This window comes from Phocoena sinus, chromosome 3, assembly GCF_008692025.1.
Source record: "Phocoena sinus isolate mPhoSin1 chromosome 3, mPhoSin1.pri, whole genome shotgun sequence".
Taxonomy (NCBI): domain Eukaryota; kingdom Metazoa; phylum Chordata; class Mammalia; order Artiodactyla; family Phocoenidae; genus Phocoena; species Phocoena sinus.
In genome coordinates, this window is record NC_045765.1 from 2,258,944 (window position 1) to 2,277,984 (window position 19,041).

General features: G+C 56.5%; 2 protein-coding genes across 7 annotated transcripts; one reads left to right on the forward strand and one right to left on the reverse strand.

The window, feature by feature from the left end:
• Positions 1-539: 539 nt before the first annotated feature.
• On the forward strand, positions 540-11,481 carry TBXA2R (thromboxane A2 receptor). Of its 2 annotated transcripts, XM_032625983.1 has the most exons (4): positions 791-931; positions 5,353-6,221; positions 6,732-6,817; positions 10,210-10,392. In XM_032625983.1, exons 2-4 carry the CDS (start codon positions 5,436-5,438, stop codon positions 10,250-10,252), a joined length of 915 nt encoding a protein of 304 aa, XP_032481874.1. In that variant the 5' UTR covers positions 791-931; positions 5,353-5,435; the 3' UTR covers positions 10,253-10,392. The 2 variants fall into 2 exon arrangements, with proteins under 2 accessions (XP_032481873.1, XP_032481874.1); XM_032625982.1 differs by lacking the exon at positions 6,732-6,817 and having other exon boundaries at positions 540-931; positions 10,210-11,481.
• Positions 11,482-11,581: 100 nt separating this feature from the next.
• GIPC3 (GIPC PDZ domain containing family member 3) lies at positions 11,582-18,492 on the reverse strand. Of its 5 annotated transcripts, none has more exons than XM_032625961.1 (6): positions 18,146-18,492; positions 17,199-17,384; positions 16,904-17,084; positions 15,590-15,702; positions 15,215-15,309; positions 11,582-15,096 (listed from the first exon to the last, which is right to left on the reverse strand). In XM_032625961.1, exons 1-6 carry the CDS (start codon positions 18,386-18,388, stop codon positions 11,874-11,876), a joined length of 4,041 nt encoding a protein of 1,346 aa, XP_032481852.1. In that variant the 5' UTR covers positions 18,389-18,492; the 3' UTR covers positions 11,582-11,873. The 5 variants fall into 5 exon arrangements, with proteins under 5 accessions (XP_032481852.1, XP_032481854.1, XP_032481853.1 ...); XM_032625963.1 differs by lacking the exon at positions 18,146-18,492 and adding an exon at positions 17,812-18,124; XM_032625965.1 differs by having other exon boundaries at positions 14,820-15,096; positions 15,228-15,309.
• Between the last annotated feature and the right edge of the window lie 549 nt (positions 18,493-19,041).

Sequence of the window (19,041 nt, forward strand, 5' to 3'; positions counted from 1 at the left end):
CCACAGCCCTCCCAGATCACCTGCTCGAGAAGCCTGTCTCAGCAGGCTGCCCACGAAGCTCCTGGGTGGAGGGTGTGCTCGCCTCTCCCCTCTAAACGTCCCTGCACCTCTACCCCCAGCCCGGGCAGGGGCCTCAGACAGACCCTACACTGATGAGGCACCTACTGTGTGCCAGGCCCCACCCCACCGGGTTCACCAGCTCTGAGCCCTGGGTCCCTGGGTCGGGGTCTGGCGCCCTGGGGAGCGGGGCCCGCCGGGCCCGCCCCCGCCCCCTCTCATCCTCGGGTGCAGCCCGGACGGTGAATAACACTGGGCCTGGCGGCCGGAGCGCCGGAAGGGGACCTGGCTGGGGTGGGCGTGGGGGAGGGGAGCGGGCGGAGGCTCCCGAGGGGGCGCCGGCCACCGCCCCTGCCCCTACGGCCCTGGGGTCCCATGGGCGCCCCCTCCCCCAGGAGGCCTCGCGGTCTCCCCGCTGGGCTAGGGGGCGCCCACTGACCCTCATCAGCCCGGGCGGGAGGGGCGTGGCCAGCGCGGGACTGGAGGGGCTGATGGGAGACAGACCGAAAGACACAGAGATTGAGCCAGACACTAGCAGAGACGGGCGCCGGCCGCAGAACGGAGCCCCAGCCCCGGGCTATTTTTAGTCCCCGCCGAACCCCCTCCAGGCCGGGAGGGGACCTCGCCGCCCCTCCCGCGGCCCGGGACCCCGCCCCGTCCCACCCTCTATCTGTGTCCCGCCGCGACGTGGCAGTGCCGGGGTCCTCGGCGTGGTTCTTCCGATGTGACTCAGTTTCCTCAGGGGCCCCGGAAGCCGCCCTGCTTCCGCTTCCGCACGCCCCCCTCCAGCCCGGTCCGCCGGGACACGACTGCGCGGCTGGCTACCCCTGCACGCCCCATCGACCATCGCCTGCTGAGGACAATTGGCCATCAGGTTAGGGGCGGGGCATGAGAGTGGGCAGGTGTGCCTTGGGTGTATCCTGCGGTGACCCGCCCTGCTGTGGGTGTTTCACCGTGGGCGGTGACAATTGCCAGGTGCTGGGTGTTCCGGGGCATTGGTGAGCTTGGATCCCGTGCCTGGAGTGCTACCGGCCCTGGGCACCTGCGTGTGCCTCTGTGGCCAGTGTGGCGGAGGATGTGCTTTGTGTGTGGGTTTCCCTGGGTCTGTGCCCGGCCATTCCGTGTCCTGTGGTGCCACTACAGCTGGGGAGGGAGCCAGGGTGCTGGCTGTGGCTGTGAGTGTGAGCACACGTCCGGTTGTTTGTGTGTCTGTGTGCACACTCGGAGTTGTGCGCATCATTAACCACTGGCCGCCTGGCTTGGGTCCTGTCCCTTCATCACCCATCCGTCCCCCGCTGGTGCTTGGACAGATAAGGAAACTGAGGCTCACAGGGAGGGACCGTGTGAGTCCGGGCCAAGGCTAAGCTCCAACCCTGGCAGGCAGATTGTGATGCCTCTGGGGTGGGGGCCTGGCTGCTGTCAGGAACAGGAAAAGTTCCCGGAAAATTGAGTCTTGTGGTGGGGGAAGGCAGGGGTGGGCCTGGGGACTGACAGTGGCCCTGCATGTATGCGTTTGTGTCTGTGTGGGCGTCTGTGGCTGCACAAGGGCGTGGAGGGGGTCCACACCCTCAGGCGTGCAGGTCTGCATCGGGTAAGGGCAGGAACTGATGCAGAGATTGGCCTGGTCCCTGCACTTTCATGCCAGAGGACATCGTCGTTGGTCACCTGGGCAGCATTAAAGGACTTAGGAAACGTGGAAGTGGGCCAAGGTCACACAGAGCATCAGGGCTCCCACCTGGCTGCCCCATGCACACAGCCAGGAGATGAGCTGTGAGCACAGCCAGGAAGCAGGAAGGGTGCACCAGGCGGGGTGGGGATGGGGATGCACAACGGAGGCAAAGTCTCGGTGGCAGGAGCAGGTCAGGCCTGGGAAGACCAGCCAGAATGCCAGCAGGCGAGTCGGTGTCCTTGTTATCCCCATTTCACAGAGGCGGAAACTGAGACTCAGCAAGGTCGAGCCCCCAGATGGGCAGTGGCAGATTGCGGGCTCCAGTCCGAGTTTGTCTGAGGTCACCGTCACCCTTGGGGGAGCCTGGGTGGGTCCACGGCGTGAGGACAGGCAGCCCGGGCAGGCCAGGTGGTGGCGTGTCAAGAGGAAGAGGGACTTGTTGAAAGACGGATGGATCACAGGAGCGGGAGGAGAAGAGTGGGGCAGAGGTGATGACGGACCATCAGGCAGAGGAGGGGCCTGGCCCTTGGGAACCAAAGACCACATTCCATCGGAACCACCATGGTGGGCGGAGGGAGGACCAGCCTGGTGCCCGAGCCCAACCCAGCGCACAGGCCTCTGGGACAGCGGTGGATAGATCCCTCCCGGCCTCACCGAGGGAGGCTGAGGGAGCACTGAAAGTCCATCCTCCAGAGAGGAGCCAGGACCCGAGAGATATTTCTGGAACCCAGGACCCAACCAAATTCCCATCAAAGTTCTGGAACCTCAGCCCCTTGAAATTCTAGATTCTTGGGGCCTTCATCTTCCAGAACTGGGAACTCGTTAGAATTCCAGAACCCTCCTGGACCTTCAAAGTCCAAACCTCCCCACTCTCGGGCCATGGAATCCTGGGTTTGTCCAGCAAATCTGGGGTCCATGTTTCTCTTGAGGCACAGAGAGGGAGAGCAGTTCCCCCAAGGGTCACAGCGTGGTGCTTATGGCCCTCGGGCTGGGAAGAGCACGGTCCCCTGCAGGGTGGGGGCCCTGCCAGCCCTCCCGGCCAATGTGGGAGGGGAAGGGAGGCCTCGCCAGGTGCCCCTCTGGCCCGCTTGCCTGGGGAACTTGAGCTGGCCGTTCTCACCTGAACCCCTCGGGGGGACTGGAAACCGCCGGCTGGGGCCAGAGGGAGTGGTGCCAGTTTCCAGCCTCCCCCAGGCCAAAGGCCCTGGGCCACAGGCTTGTTCCCAGACATGGGAGACGAGGCAGACACGGGGGGTGTGTCCCCGGGTGCATAAGCTCCCGCGCAAGGGTGGGGAACCAGGGGACCATGAGACCCGGGAGGAGCTGGCGGTCACTCAGGGCTGAGGCAGGGGCAGTGACCGCAGGCACAGCCCTGAGTCCCCAGGAATGTTTAGAAACAGCGCATTGCTAGCTCTCAAGGGAGGGAGGGAGCAAGCACCCCGCCCCAGGGGGAATCCAAGTGCAGGCCAAATCTGAGATGGCAAAGAGCACACCCCTGCCGGGGAGTGGAGGGCTCAGATGGCCGAGCACAGTGGAAAGCCCCCACCCCTCTGGGGTTCAGGTTTCCATCTCCAGGCCCCGCCCCCATCGAAGTGGCAGTGGCCTTGGCTCTCAGCCTGGGAGGGAAGCTCTGTGGAGCTGGCCAGCAGGAGCTGGATAATTTATGAGGCTCAGTAAGGAGTTGCTGAGCTGAATTAATGAGATGGGGAGTGAGGGGGTAGCGGAGCACGCTCACGGCTGAGGCCAGGTCACAGGCATGGGCTCAGGGCTAGCACGAACGGAGCGCCTACGTGGGCTTAGCCCTGGGCACGGACGAAGTCATTCTCGTCATCTGCCCCATTTTATAGGAAGGGAGACTGAGACTCAGAGCGGGGACTTGACTCCCCTCAGGGATTGTGGCAAAGTCAGTGTTCGAATCCAGTCTGACCAACTTTTTAGAAAAATTCTATCCCTTTTTTTTGCTTGTTTGGTTGGTGTGTTTTTTGTTTGTCTTGTTTGGCTGAGCTGCACAGCTTGCAGGATCTTGGTTCCCTGACCAGGGACTGAACCCGTGCCCTTGGCAGTGAAAGCTCGGAGTCTTAACCACTGGGCCGCCAGGGAATTCCCCAGAAAAATTCTATCTGTTTTTCATCAAGGAAAATTCCAATGATGGTGACCCTCCACACCCACCTCCCACCAGCCTCCACCTGACTCGCAGGCCTTTGACTCAATTACACACATTTGTATGTAATGAGGCCCGAGTTTAAATCTCAGATCCACCCCGGCTAGGCTGTGTGACTTTGGATTAGTTATTTAACCTCTCTGTGCCTCAGGTTCCCTGCCTTTGCAAAATGGAGATCATAAGAGGACCTTTCTGAGCTTTAACTGCCTGGGCCATCTGTGCCTCCCATGGTCCTGCCTCCCCACCTTTGCCCACTCTGATCCTGCCACCCAGTGCCCCCTCCCTGCCAGCACAAGGATGGCTCGTGGTGTGCGCCCAGGGTGGGGTGCCGGCCCCCTGGGTGACCTTACGCCCTCCCTGCTGTGTCCTTTTGGGGAATAGTTGCGGCATGCGGACTTCTTAGTTGCAGCATGCAGACTTCTTAGTTGTGGCATGTGGACTCTTAGTTGCGGCATGTAACTCTTTAGTTGCGTCATGCATGTGGGATCTAGTTCCCCGACCAGGGATTGAACCCAGGACCCCTGCATTGGGAGCGCGGAGTCTTACCCACTGGACTACCAGGGAAGCCCCTGGAAGCTGGCTTTTGAATGGTCTCATTTTAATTCTACTCGACGTCCCCATATCTGGCTGATTCGTCCACACCCGAGGCAGTCAGACCCATATGTCTCTCCAATTTTCTCCCCCAGCCCCACACAGGGTAGTTTACAGCCCATTACCCTCCTCCTATTGTTCATAGCCTGTCCCTAGGGATCCTGTTGCTCCAAATGACCTGAGTTTTGCTCCCAGATGGAACTGGATTTCTGGGTTTATTTCTTATTAAACAAAAACGGGGGAAAAAAAGAATCTACACAATTCCAACATGTGAGGAAGGCTCTCCCTAAAACACCAATGGGGCCGGGTTTCTCCCACAATTTCACAAGAAATTGTAACCCACAAGGCTGACCTTGGAGCCCACTCGAGAACCAGCGACCTCTGGCCACCAGCCAGCTGCCCTCCCCACACTGGGTGTGTCCTGTTTTACAATAGCTGAAATCTGTTCTGGATTCTGCAGTCCACCAAGGGCTCAGATGGATGACCAGCAGGGAAATGGAAGTTTAGAGAGAAGAAATCATTTGCCTGGGGTCACACAGTGGGTACCAGGGCTGGAGTTCAAACTGGGGCTTCTCAGCCCTTCTCTGAGACCTGGCAAATACTAACTGGTGTCTTTCAGGTTTCCCAGAGGAGACAGAACTGATCCTCACCCTTGAGGGTCACTGAGCCTGGGCAGGACAGGGCTGGAGCTAGTCATAGTAGTAATAGTAATACTTACTGAGTAGGGAGTGAGATAGGTCAGGAAAGGCTTCCTATAGGAGGGGATATTTGAGCTGGGGCATTGAAGGTTGTGTAGGAGTTCACCAGGGCTGCTCAGACTAAAATGCAGAATGAATCACCAGCAAATCTTCTCTTCCGCCACCACCCTCCCCAGGTGTGCCTGAGCCAGTGCCAGTCCACCCCACCTGCAGCCTTGGCCTGATGGGGTGGTGACCCTCCCCACTCCGCTCTGGCGCCATGTGGCCCAATGGCAGTTCTCTGGGGCCCTGTTTGCGGCCAACAAACATCACACTGGAGGAACGGCGCCTGATCGCCTCCCCCTGGTTTGCGGCCTCCTTCTGCCTGGTGGGCCTGGCCTCCAACCTGCTGGCGTTGAGCGTGCTGGTGAGTGCGCGGCAGGGCAGCTCCCATGCGCGATCCTCCTTCCTGACCTTCCTCTGTGGCCTGGTCATCACTGACTTCATGGGGCTGCTGGTCACTGGCATCATCGTGGTGTCCCAGCACGCCGCCCTCTTTGACTGGCAGGCCGTGGACCCCGGTTGCAGCCTCTGCCACTTCATGGGCGTCATCATGGTCTTTTTTGGCCTGTGCCCGCTGCTGCTGGGGGCCGCCATGGCCTCGGAGCGCTACCTGGGCATCACCCGGCCCTTCTCACGGCCCGCAGCCTCCTCGCAGCGCCGGGCTTGGACCATGGTGGGGCTGGTGTGGGCCACCGCGCTGGCTCTGGGCCTGCTGCCCCTGCTGGGTGTAGGTCGCTACACCGTGCAGTACCCGGGCTCCTGGTGCTTCCTCACACTCGGTGCCGAGCCAGGGGATGTGGTCTTCGGTTTGCTCTTCACCCTCCTTGGCAGCCTCTCAGTGGGGCTGTCCTTCCTGCTCAACACGATCAGCGTGGCCACCCTGTGCCGCGTCTACCACGGGCAGGAGGCCGCCCAGCAGCGCCCACGGGACTGCGAGGTCGAGATGATGGCTCAGCTCACGGGCATCATGGTGGTGGCCAGCATCTGCTGGATGCCACTGCTGGTGAGTGGCGGGGGCAGGGGCTGCCAGGGTCTCCCACCCACCCTTGGTGACTGGGCCTCGGTTCCTCCCGAATGAATTCATAACCCTCAGGTTCTCGTCCGCCCAAGAAAATGTGGGCATGACCCCAGTGTTCAAGGGTCCTTCCTTGAGGAACCCATGAGCAAGACACAGATAATCCCAAACTGGGGGCAGGACTGGGGCAGAGGCAGTGTCCTGGGACTGAGATGCCCAAGGAAGGGCTCCCAGGCTCTCCCTGGGATATCAGGGAAGGCTTTCTGGAAGAGGGGCATTGGAGCTGGGGTTTTGAAGGATGAAGAGGAGTTTACCTGCCAGAGAAAAGCAGGGAGGACATTCCAGGTACAATTACTGAATCATTTCTACTTTGTGCCTAGTTCTGGGCTGGACCCTAGCCTTGCACAGACCTTCCCTGAGTCAGGGGAGCTTGCTGAAGTCCTTCCACTGATTGATGTAATTGGCCGCTTGGAGTGGTTATTTTTCCATTTCTGACTGGATGGCGACAAGTCTGGAGACTGGAATCAGATACTTGGTTTCCAGCCCACATCCAACAAGGACTTATCATGTGACTCTGGCTACAGGTCAATCTCCAGCCTCAATCTCCTCCAGCCTCAATCTCCCCCTATTATGGTGCCAGCCTCTCAGAGTGACTGTCAGGATGATGACATGAACTCATTTGTTCATTGGTTCCTTCAACAAACATTTACTGAGCTATGAGTGTGTTGCTGGCTCTGGTCTAGGCACTGCACAGGGAACAAAACTGACAAAACCGCCTGACTTCCTGGAACTCTTAGGTCGTGGGGAAGACAGAAAATAAACATAGTATATAAATAAGTGAAGTGGTAGATATTAGGAAGTGATAAGGGCTAAAACAAAAGCTAAACCTGTGGGATAGGAAGATTGCAAATTTGGTTTGTTTTGTTTTGCTAAGAATGTTTTTACGTGTGTCAATGGTGGGAGAAAAAAAAGAAAGGAACATAATTTTTTTTGTGATACGTGAAGCTGCAGGCACTGATGGGTCCCAGGGGAGTGGCAGTTACAGGACGATGCTTCCGGCTGAGAAATGTGCTTCTGTTCTGTACCTGGGGTGTCCCTCCCAGGCCTGGTCTCATAGAGCTGAGGCCATTTCTTTTTGTATTTTATTTTATTTATTTTATACAGCAGGTTCTTATTAGTTATCTGTTTTATACATATTAGTGTATATATGTCAATCCCAATCTCCCAATTCATCCCACCACCACCGCCCCACCCCGCCACTTTACCCTCTTGGTGTCCATACGTTTATTCTCTACATCTGTGTCGAGCTGAGGCCATTTCTATATTCACTTGTAATTATTATCATTATTATTTATCGAGCAGCATCTAGACGGTGCCTGTGAGCACCTGAGTCAGGTCCCCCCTCTGCCCACAGCCCTCCAGGGCTCCCACCTCCCTCAGGGTAAAAGCCCAAGTCCTCCCTGCCACCCACAAGGCCCTGCACGACCTGCCCTGTCCCCTCCCTGCCCTCCCCTCCTCCCTCTCTCCCCCTCGCTCACTCTGCTCCAGACACATGGACCTCCTGGCTGTTCCTTCAACATGCCAGGCTCGGTCCTGCCCCAGGACCTTTGCACTGGGCTGTACCCTCTGCCCGGAATGCTTTCCCCCACCCCAGATCTCCACATGGATCACTCCCTCACTCCTCCATGTCTTCCCTCAAATGTCACCTTCACCAAGAGGTCCCTGACAAGGATCTGTCTCAGCCTCTTCTTTCTCCCTGCCCTCCAGCCTTGACTCTCTTGAAATACCCAGGATGAGCCCTGCCCTGTTCTGAACCATTGGAACTGAGGCTTTGTAGGATAAATAGAAGTTGAACTGTTAGGTAAAAACCAGGAAGGCATCCTAGGTAGAATCATTGAATCATTAAACGATTCCTGGTCCCCTTGGGCAGCAAAGTTTTTCCTAAAAGGCCATATAGTAAGCCCTTTAAACACAGTCTCTGTGACAACGACGCAGCTCTGCTGCTGTGGCATGAAAGCTACATGGAAACAAACGGGCGTGGCTGTGCACCAATAGGACTTCATTTACGGACTCTGAAATTTGAATTTCGTGTCATTGTCACGTCGCAAAATATGCTTTCTAGGCCACTACCCTGGTGGCCCAGTGGTTAAGACTCCGTGCTTCCACTGCAGGGGGTGTGGGTTCGATTCCTAGTCGAGCATGCTGCGTGACATGGCCAAAAAATAAAAAATAAAAATAAAAAATTTTTTAAATTAAAAAACCCCCAAAATATGCTTTCTAATTTTTTTCTCTCACCATTGACACATGTAAAAACATTCTTAGCAAAACAACAAAACAAACCAAAAAGGCAAAAACAAAGCAAAACAAAAACAGGTGGCAGGCCAGATTTGGCCCATGAGGTAACTCCCACTCTAAAACCTCCCGTAGCTCCCTATTGTCCCAGAAGAAAGGCCCACAGACACTTCCTTCAAACTCACCTGGGAAACTCCTATTCGCCATCTGGTTACCTCTCCCAAGCCCGGTCAGGCTCCTACTCTGGGCTCCAACAGGGCCTCCATCACTGCTAGGTCACCCCCACTCCCACCGCCAAGTTGCAACCACCTGGTCACGTGTCCTAATGGGGCTGTGAGCCTGTGAACCTGTGCAAGTGGGACCTGGGTCTGTCTTGGCCACTGCAGTGTCCCCAGAATTGCCCAGCACACTCTAGGTGCTCAGGAAACAATTTTAAAATAATAATTTGGGGGGAATTTCCTAGCGGTCCAGTGGTTAGGACTCTGCATTTACACTGCTGAGGGCACAGGTTCAATCCCTGGTCAGGGAACTAAGATTCCGCAAGCTGTATGGTGCAGCCAAAAAAAAAAGAAAAAATTTATTTTAATATAATATATGCAATACAATATGAATATAATTATATTAAATATAGTATCAATTTGATTATAATTATGAAATATAATAATTATAATTAATTAGATTAGATTAGAATTAATAATTATATCAATCATTATATAATTTTTAAATACTGTATAACATATAGCTATAATTACTTATTATTTAATATTTAACAATTATATCAATCATTATATAATATATAGTTATATATTATACAACTGTTAAATACTATATAACATATAACTATAGTTATATATTATTCATTCATACTTAATAATATATCAATCATATAATATATATTATATAATTGTTAAATACTATATAACATATAGCTATAATTACATGTTATTAATTAATAATAATTATATCAATCATTATGTAATGTATAGTCACATCCTTATAATTATGTTATATATTATATAATTACATATATAACTTTAAATACTATAGAATATATATAACATAACTATATATAATAGTTATAATTAACAATATATTAATTATTAGGTAACTGTATTCTATGATAATCTGTAAATACCTTATTACATTATATATTGTATAATATTAAATATAACATCCAATATTTAATAAAATATATTAAAGTGATTTAATATAAGAATTTAACAAACATTATTTAACATAAAATTTTATAAACTATAAACTTTAATATAATATAAACTGACAAAATAAACAACATAAAATTTAATTATTTAATATACAATTTTATACCATAATTTGATATTATATTATAAAATTTGTATAAAATATAAATGTTTGATAGAATAATAAAACTGGCAGTCACAGTGATTCCACCTGCTCGCACCCGCAAGTCCTCTTGTCCACCACGTTTAATTGTGCCCAGGAGAGGAGCAGGAAAAGTGTGCTATTTTTTGGCCACATCAGCTGAAGCTCAGAGAGGTCAGGCAGCTCTCCCGGGGTCACACAGCACCTCGGGGACAAAATCAGCACGGGATCTCGGTGGATGGCAGGTGGCCCGGGCAGGTACTGGTGGAGGGCAGGGCTGGTGGCCGGCCTGGCCCCCGGCTGACCGCTCTGGCCACACGCACACACACCCCTCCCCCCGCAGGTCTTTATCGCCCAGACGGTGCTGCGGAGCCCGCCTGCCATGAGCCCGACTGGGCAGCTGTCCCGAGCCACCGAGAAGCAGCTGCTTATCTACCTGCGCGTGGCCACCTGGAACCAGATCCTCGACCCCTGGGTGTACATCCTGTTTCGCCGGGCGGTGATCCGGCGCCTCCACCCTCGCCTCAGTACCCGGCCCAGGTCGCTCTCCCTGCAACCCCAGCTCACCCGCAGGTCCACGATGCAGTAGGGCCAGGGCTGGACGTCGGGGGCAGCTCTGGAAGGACAGAGCACCCTGCCAGCATGTCCCCCATCTAAACTTTGTCCTCCCTGTCAGTCGCATCTGCCTGTTCGGAAGTCCAGGAGCCAGGAGTGCAGGATGGACACTTTGAGTGGCAGGATTGTGTGCTGTCTTCCGTCATCCCTGGGGACCCTCCAACTCTTCCCTGACTCCCCTTTCCAAAGCCCCTCCCCTCTCTCCACCCCCTCCCCACGCAGAGACCCCTCCCAATCCCAGGAAGGGCGTGGGCAATGCTGGGATGGTGTCTGGAGGAAAGCAGACGTGTAAGCCTCCCCTTGCAGAAATCCTCCAGAAATGGGGGACTCTGACCCCCTCTGACCCCTGAATATGACCTACTTACTGGGGTACAGTTGATTCCCTTTGACAGCCCAATTTGAGAAGGCTCTGTCTAGAAAAGGTTGAATGAGAACGGCCAAGAGACTCCCTCTCTTGCCAAAATATAATCTCTTTTGGCTCTGAAATCGTCAATTATTGAAGTTTCTTGTATCAATATTCCTATCCAACCGTGTGGCAGCCGAGCAGGACTGGGGGGCTGTGGAAGCCCCAAGAGGTTGGGCTGGCTTCCAGCTCCTCTCCCCACTTCCTTTATTGAGTCTTCCCTAAGCACTTTACAGCTTGGATCTCCTGGAAGCCTCCCTACAGCCCCTAGGAGAGGGTTCTGGGATTAAACCCATTTTGCAGGTGAGGAAAAGAGAGGGCAAGACACGCAGGGACCATGGCGTACACGCCTGCTTCCTCCACGGCAGATGGGATGCACTCCCTCATAAGCTTGTGGTTTAGCCATCTATTCGCTCAGCCCTTCAGACTCCCCATGCCTTGAACAAGCAGCTCCTGGCCCATAGTAGGTGCTCAGTAAAGGCAGACAGAATGGCCGAACGACTGAGTTTGTCTAGAGCGCCGTGTGTCTGCAGGTCCATGAGCACCTGCACACTTGGCACTTAACAATGCGCCTGGCACATCGTAGCCACGTAAGAAGCATCTAGTGCTGTCATGTCAGCCCCCCAGACCCTCACACCTGCCCCTTCCTCTGCTTTCCCCCAAACACCCCCCAAAAATGACACACAGGGCTGCAGGGGTGGGAGGTGCCTTTATTCCCCATGAGCCCTCGAGGTACATGAGGGGGAAACCGCCTCCTGCCCCAACTCCCCCCCCCCACCCCCGCCTCACCCCGCCTCCCCTCCACAGACCTGGGATCTGCTTACAGCTCCCAGAGCCAGGCCCGGGTGAAACCAAAGCCCCTGTGTCCACCCTCCCTCACCCCCCCTACACCCCGCCTGTGGGGGAATGAGGTCACCTGCTGCTTCTGGGGGACCCAGGCTGGGAGGGGCAGGAGAGGGGATGGGGGCCACAAGTATGTCACCCCCAAGCTATAGCCCCCCATGGTAGGGGAGGGGCTCTGATGCTGGCGGAGCTGGCCCTGGCTCCCTGAGCTCGGGGGAGGGGGCAGGCCCCTGAGCTGAAGGTTCAGGGGGCTGGGAATGCAGGAGGGCCGCCCTGGTGGCAGAACTAGGGATGACAGATTTGGTGGGTGGGGTGGACTTCTGGGGTCTCAGCTGGGGCTTGGGGGGAAGGGCTGGTTTCTGCGGGACGGAGGGGGACCATGGCCGTGGGAACAGGGCAGAAGTGGATGGGCTTCGGCCTGGGCCAGTATCGGCCTGGGCTCCTTGAAGCCGATCATGGGACTGAGGGTGAGAGACCCTCCTAGGACCTGTAGGTGGGGCTCTGAGTGGTGGGCCTGGGTGTTGAGGTCGGGCTGAGGGAGTGGGATCAGCCTGGGTTCTGGGGTCAAGGCCAGGGGTTGGTGGGCGGAGCCCATTTCTAGAGCTGAGCTGTATTCTTGAGCTGGTCTGGCTTCTGGAGCTGGATTGGGTTTCAGAAACAGATTCGGTTCTGGAACTAAGGTGGATTCCAGAGCTGGGCTGGGTTCTTGAACTGGTCTGGGTTTCAGAGCTGTGGTGAGTCTCAGATCTGAACTGAGTTCTAGAGCTGAACTGGGTTCTGGAGCTGAGCTGGGCTCCAGAGCTGGGCTGGGTCTCAGAGTTGAGCTGGGTTCCAGAACTGGTCTGCGTTCCGGAGCTGGTTTCGGTTCCAGAAATGAGGTGGACTCCAGAGAGGGGCTGCATTATTGCACTGGGCTGGGTCTCAGAGATGAGCTGGGTTCCAGAACTGGTCTGCGTTCCGGAGCTGGGTTGGGTTCCAGAACTGGGCTGTATTCTTGAACTGGTCTGGGTCCCAGAGCTGGGCTGGGCTGTAGAGATGAGCTGAGTTCCGGAGCTGGTCTGTCTCCCAAAGTCCGGCTCAATACCAGAGTTGCCTGGGGGTGTGGTCTGGAGTTGGTTTCTAGAGCTTGGCAGGGTTTCTGAGATGAGCTGGGTCCCAGAGGTGTTTTGAGTTCCCAGGCAGGGCTGGATCCTGGAGCTGGGCCTGCTCTCAGAGCTCGACAGAGCTGTGGAGCTTAAGTCTGTTGCTGCATTGGTCTGGGTCCCAGGCCCAGACTTTAGCTGGACTCTGGAACTCAAGTAGGTCTCGGCAATTGACTGTGTTTTAGAGCTGGATGGGATTTCAGAGCCAGCCTGTGCTCTAGAACTGAGCTGAGTTCTGGAGCTGGGTGGGGTGCCTGAGCTGGACTGAACTCTGGAAATTGGCCAAGCCTTGAAGTCTGTCTGGGTCCCGGAGCTGGATGACGTTCTAGAGCCGCTCTGTGTTCTGCAGTGAGGGCGGGTCTTGGCATCAAGTGGAGCTCTGGAGGCGGGCCTTGCCCCAGAGATGGATGGGGGTCCAGAGCTTGTCTGAATTCTGGAGACAGGCCTGCTTGTTGCACTAGTCTGGGGTATAGAGCTGGGCTCAGTCTCTGAGCTGGATTCATCATTGGAGCTGGGCTGGGCCCTAGTATGGGGGTGGGGTCTGGGCCTGGACTGCTCTGCAGCGTGCATCTGGGCTCCTGAGCTGGTCTGGGCGTGAGAATAGGGTTGCGTTTCGGAACTGTCTTTGAATCCTGAGCTGACATGGCTTCTGGAACTGGGCTGCTTCTTGAGTCTCACCTGGGTTCCAGAACTAACTGGCGTTTCTGAGCTAGACCAGGTGTCCAGGTACAACTGGGTCATGGAGCTGTCTTGCGTTCCAGAGTTGGGTCGAGTTTTAAGGCAGGGCTGGGTCATAAAGCTGGCCTGACTTTCAGAACTAGGATTGATTTCAGAGCCGGGGTGGCTCTTAAAACTTGTCTGGGTTCCCAAACTTGACTTTATATCAGAGCTCAGCTTAGCCTCAGAGCTGTCCTGGGTTCTAGAGGAGAGCTGGGTTCTGGAGCTGGGTTGCATCTCAGAACTGGCTTGGGTTCTAGTGATGAATTGGGCCTCAGAGCTGTCCTGGGTTCCAGAGCAGGGCTTGGTCTCAGAGCTGGGCTTGGTCTCAAAACTGGTATGGGTTCTAGAGGTGAACGTGGTCTCAAAGCTGGCCTTGGCTCTAGAGGGGAGCTTGGTCTCCGAGCTGAGCTGGGTTCTAGAGCAGGGCTGGGTCTCAGATCTGGGCTTGGTCTCTGAGCTGTCCTGGGTTCTAGAGGAGAACTGGGTTCTGGAGCTGGGTTGCATCTCAGAACTGGCTTGGGTTCTAGTGATGAATTGGGCCTCAGAGCTGTCCTGGGTTCCAGAGCAGGGCTTGGTCTCAGAGCTGGGCTTGGTCTCAAAACTGGTATGGGTTCTAGAGGTGAACGTGGTCTCAGAGCTGGCCTTGGCTCTAGAGGAGAGCTTGGTCTCCGAGCTGAGTTGGGTTCTAGAGCAGGGCTGGGTCTCAGATCTGGGCTTGGTCTCTGAGCTGTCCTGGGTTCTAGAGGAGAGCTGGGTTCTGGAGCTGGGTTGCATCTCAGAACTGGCTTGGGTTCTAGTGATGAACTGGGCCTCAGAGCTGTCCTGGGTTCCAGAGCAGGGCTTGGTCTCAGAGCTGGGCTTGGTCTCAAAACTGGTATGGGTTCTAGAGGTGAACGTGGTCTCAGAGCTGGCCTTGGCTCTAGAGGGGAGCTTGGTCTCCGAGCTGAGCTGGGTTCTAGGGGAGGGCTGGGTCTCAGATCTGGGCTTGGTCTCTGAGCCTGGCTGGGTTCTAGAGCAGGGCTGGGTCTCAGGGCTGCTCTTGGTCTCAAAACTAGTATGGGTTCTAGAGGTGAATTTGGTCTCAGATCTGGGCTTGGTCTCCGAGCTGAGCTGGGTTCTAGAGCATGGCCGAGTCTCAGGGCTGGGCTCAGTCTCAAAACTGGTGTGGGTTCTAGAGGTGATACCAGTCTCAGATCTGGGCTTGGACTCTGAGCTGGGCTGGGCTCTAGAGCAGGGCTGGGTCTCAGATCTGGGCTTCTGGACTCCAGAGCAGGGCTGGGCTTGGGGAACTGGCCGGGAGGGCTGGGACAGGGGGCTGGGCTCCGGGCTGGGGCTGCGCTCGGCCCCGGGGCAGACTAGCCACAGGCCTCCCTGGCCTCGCCGATGGCGGCCCACACCTCCACCACAAACTCGTCCGGGAAGGCGAACTCGCCCAAAACGGAGTCTAAATGGCGTGCAAACTCCTGGACACTCACTGTCTTCTTGGACGTCTCCACCATGGTGGACGCTGCAGGCCGAGCCAAGGGGAAGTGGGTGAGGGCGCTCCCTGGGGGGACGCCAGCTTCCCCTGGGACCCTTGCCTCCTCCCCATGGGCTGTCCTCCCCCCAGGGTCCACCCGGCTTACCCTGGCCCCTTACCCAGCTCTGGGTCCCGAATGCCCATGTAGCTCTCCAGCAGGTCATCCACCCTCCGAGATGCCTCCTCCTCAAATTCACTAGGCTGGGGTCGTAGGGAGCAAAGCAGAGGGTCAGAAGCCTGGGATCACTCCGGCCCAGCCCCCTCCCCAGTCCCCCACCCCTTAGGTGACAGCAGACTGGGACCACACATTAGTCAATGCTTCTGGTCCCACCATTACTGCCCTGACTGACAAGGGCCCACTTTGCAGGTAGCGAAACTGAGGCTGGGCAAAGGAAAGGGTCTTACCCAAGGTCATGCTGAGTCAGCGATAGAACTCTAGGTGCAAGAGACCCTGATGTCCACCCTTCTCCCCTCCACTCACCACTTCCTCCACAGTGGCGGTCCCCCCAGACCGAAGCCGCAGGGTCTCCCTCCCACTGCTGACTTTTGCCTCCGTGGGGCATTTGCTGCTCCGGCTCCTCTGGCCGATCATATCTGGAGGGGACAGAGTGGAGGAGGTGCATGTGTTCTGGGCAGATCCATATCTTCCTAAACACTCAGAAGCCACCAGCTGAGCCTTTCTAGAACATTCCTACCGTTCAAAGTCCTCCTTATGTCCATGGGTGAATCCTCAGGGACCATACTTGAGAATCCTTTCTTCCCTCAAATTTCCCTCCTCCTCTCAACATGACTTTCTCTAGAAGAGACTGCTTAAGATTCTCTTTGTGCCCAGAGGATCAATCTAGAAAGCTCCTTGCTCTAGAATTGGCTCTTCCTAACCTGCTCATGGCTCTCAGAGTTCACTGTCCTGCTCCAGGGCAGATCTAGGACCCCATCCTGTCGCACTCTCCAGGGACCTCCCTCCAGATGGGCCAGGGCACCTTTAGAACCTCTTGTTCTGGGACAGGGTGACTCAAAGGGCCAGTCCATGATGAGATAAGAGGGCTGTGCCAGAATGGAAATTAGCATCCTGCTTCCTTCCTTGAGAAAGTCTACTTACGGAAAACGATTGTCTGCTGAACTAAACAAGGTGATCTACATTCTAGATCAAGGTTCTCAACCCAGCTGGCACGGGGGGCGGGGGTGGGGGGAGGAGTGTGATTTTGCCACCGCCTCCCTCCCCCCGTGACATTGACAATACCTAGAGACGCTTTTGATTGTTACAACTCAGGGGAGACACTGGCACCTGTTAGGTCGAACCTGACAGTGCCCAAGACCGCCCCACAACAATCATCCAGCCCCAGATGTGAATAGTGCTGAGGTGAAGAATCCTTCTTCGACGGGGACCTCCTTATCTCACCCATGGACCAGTCACAGACTTCTCTTTGAAAAGCTGCATTCTAGAGCTCCCTTTGAGAGTCACTTTCAAGAACTCACCAGAGCCTCATAGCAGTACTTTAAAAGCTCCCAGACCAGCTACAAAATAGATCCAGATACCTCCTCATCCTTTCCCAATCTTCCCAAGCCTCCCCCGACCCCCATGCCCAGACCAACTCTATGACAATCTAGAAATGACCCTCCTGTTCCTCATACAGTGCCAGAAGCTCCCTGTCCTGTCACCAGAGGCACCTAGAACCTTCCATCCTGTCCCATGCCCCCGCCCTTTGCCACCCAGTGCATGCAGAGGACCAATTTCTGGAAGAGCTTCCCCGCCGCCCCCCACCAGCCTGCCCCCTGGGCCCCAGGTGGCCCTCACCGAAAGCTCTCTTGGGCTGAACCAGGCGCAGGGTGAAAGGCTGCGACTTGGGCAGCTCCCGGAGCATCTTGGCCACCTCGTAGTGGCGGCAGCCCACGATTGAGTGGTCGTTGATGGCCTCAATGCTGTCGCCCACGCACACTGCCTCGACCCGGTTGATGATGCTGCCTTCCTTGATCCTCTGCAGGGACCCAGAGTCACTCCCAGGGCCACCCCAGCGGCCCCTCCCAGGTCCTGTTCACACCAGAGAGGGGCAGAGAGGGGCACCCGGGAAGCCACCCGCCCCCACGGGCACCTTGATGAAGGCATAGCCAGCCCCGTTGTCAGTGATGGTCAGTCCCAGGGCGTCCTCGGTCTTAGTGACCTCCACCTCTTTGGTCTCGCCGCGCACGTGGGCAAAGATAAAGTCCTCCAACCCTATCTGGCCGCCTAGGAGTTTCTGCATGTCCACTTTGTGGCTGTTTAGGGTGCAGAATAAGATCTGTCCCGAGGGGAGGGGGAACCCAAAATTAATGACAGACCTCATTCATCCCCCACCGTCTGCGCAGAACAACCGGGAGTTGGGCTCAGGGGCCTGATAGGGAAACCGAGCGCAAAGAGGCACGAAACCGACCCCAGTCATCCCCTACCAGGATCGCAGTCACGTGTAATGGCAGAGTATGGGATCCTCTCAGAATGGGGTGGGAGGCGAGGAGACTGGGACCCCCAGAATGGGGAGCAGGGTGAGAAGGAGACTTAGGGCAGGAGGACGCCCCCTCTCCCACCCCCCCAGACTTCCCCTTTTAACCCTTCGTTGCCCTGTCACCCCCGATCTTTTAAAACTGTTCTAAATCTGCTGGCGCCCCCTCGGGGCTGCGAGGCGCACTTACAACCCAGCCCCTGACCCCCCGCGGCCTCGGACTTCTCACCTGAAAGGGGGCTGCCTGGAACCAGAGCCCCGCAGCCGCGCCCAGGAAACATAGGCGCTTCCCTGAGAGCTGGGGTCCACTCCTAGCTGGGTCAGCCCAGTGTTTTCCTGGACGAACTAGGCATCCGTTAACCCTAAGACGTGCGCATGTTTTGCGCAGGGGGTCCACCGGGTACGGACACCCCAGGATCTGAGAGGCGCGTCTCTGAGATCCGGAGATCGGGTCCCCTCCATCCGAAGATGGGCGTGCTGGGGCCCCAGTCCCGGCGTCCAGGGTCCACCCCTACCCCCGGTCAGCCGGTGGGCCTCGGGTGCTGGGGGTCCGGGGGCCTCACCTCGGTGGGCGCGATCCCGAAGGCCTCGGCGATCTTGGCGTAAAGCTCGCGGACGTTGGTGAAGCCCTCGATCTTGCCCGTGGGGCTGCCGTGAGCCAGCTGCGTGCGGAAGATGAGGCGCGGGCGGGCTCGGGGCGCGGCCGGGGTGGGGGACGCAGCCGGGGGCTCGGCGGGCGAGGGCGGGGGCGCGGGCAGGCGTTGGGCCTCGGCCCCCCGGGCCTCGCGGACCGCTGTGGTCTCCATGGCAGGAGGAGCTCGGCCACCGGGGCCACGGCCACAGCCGCCGGATCCGCCGCTTCCTGCAGCCTCCCCTCCCCCGGCCCAAGGAGCGACAGCCGAGCCGCCGGGGTAAGGGGATCCGGGAACCCGAGCCTCCCGGGAAGGCGACACCGCGGAGTGCGGGGGTGTGGGGGGGGAGGGCAGGGGGGCGGGGGGGGGGGGCTGGCCCCAGGTGTGCCGGCCTTGCCAGGGCCAGCTGTGAACTCTCCGGGGAGCGGGAAAAATAAGGATCACAAATAAGGATGGGGCAGCCGTGGGTGCCCGGGTGCTTGCTCTCTGCTGGGCACACTCATTTAATCCTTGCAACAACCATAAGAGGTGGGGAGGACGCTTACCCTGGTATAAACTGAGCCACAACGTGTCCATCCTCTGCCCACAGCCCTCCAGGGCTCCCACCTCCCTCGGGGTAAAAACTCAAGTCCTCCCCTCCGTGCACAAGGCCCTGCACAACCTGCCCCGTCCCCTGCCTGCCCTCCCCACCTCCCTCTCTCCCCCTTGCTCACTCTGCTCCAGACACACGGACCTCTTGCTGTTCATTCAACACACCAAGCACTATCCTGCCCCAGGGACTTTGCACAGGCTGTGCCCCTACACTTGGAACATCTTCTCCCAGATCT

Excerpts from the sequence above, each read along its gene's own strand:
- TBXA2R (XM_032625982.1), top strand. The coding sequence starts at position 5,436 with ATGTGGCCCAATGGCAGTTCTCTGGGGCCCTGTTTGCGGCCAACAAAC. Across the intron at positions 6,222-10,209 it reads TCTGCTGGATGCCACTGCTG|GTCTTTATCGCCCAGACGGT; the intron begins GTGAGTGGCGGG and ends CTCCCCCCGCAG.
- GIPC3 (XM_032625961.1), bottom strand. The coding sequence starts at position 18,388 with ATGGAGACCACAGCGGTCCGCGAGGCCCGGGGGGCCGAGGCCCAACGC. Across the intron at positions 17,385-18,145 it reads TCGGGATCGCGCCCACCGAG|ATCTTATTCTGCACCCTAAA; the intron begins GTGAGGCCCCCG and ends CCCTCGGGACAG. Across the intron at positions 15,097-15,214 it reads GAGCTGGGTAAGGGGCCAGG|CGTCCACCATGGTGGAGACG; the intron begins GTAAGCCGGGTG and ends CTCGGCCTGCAG.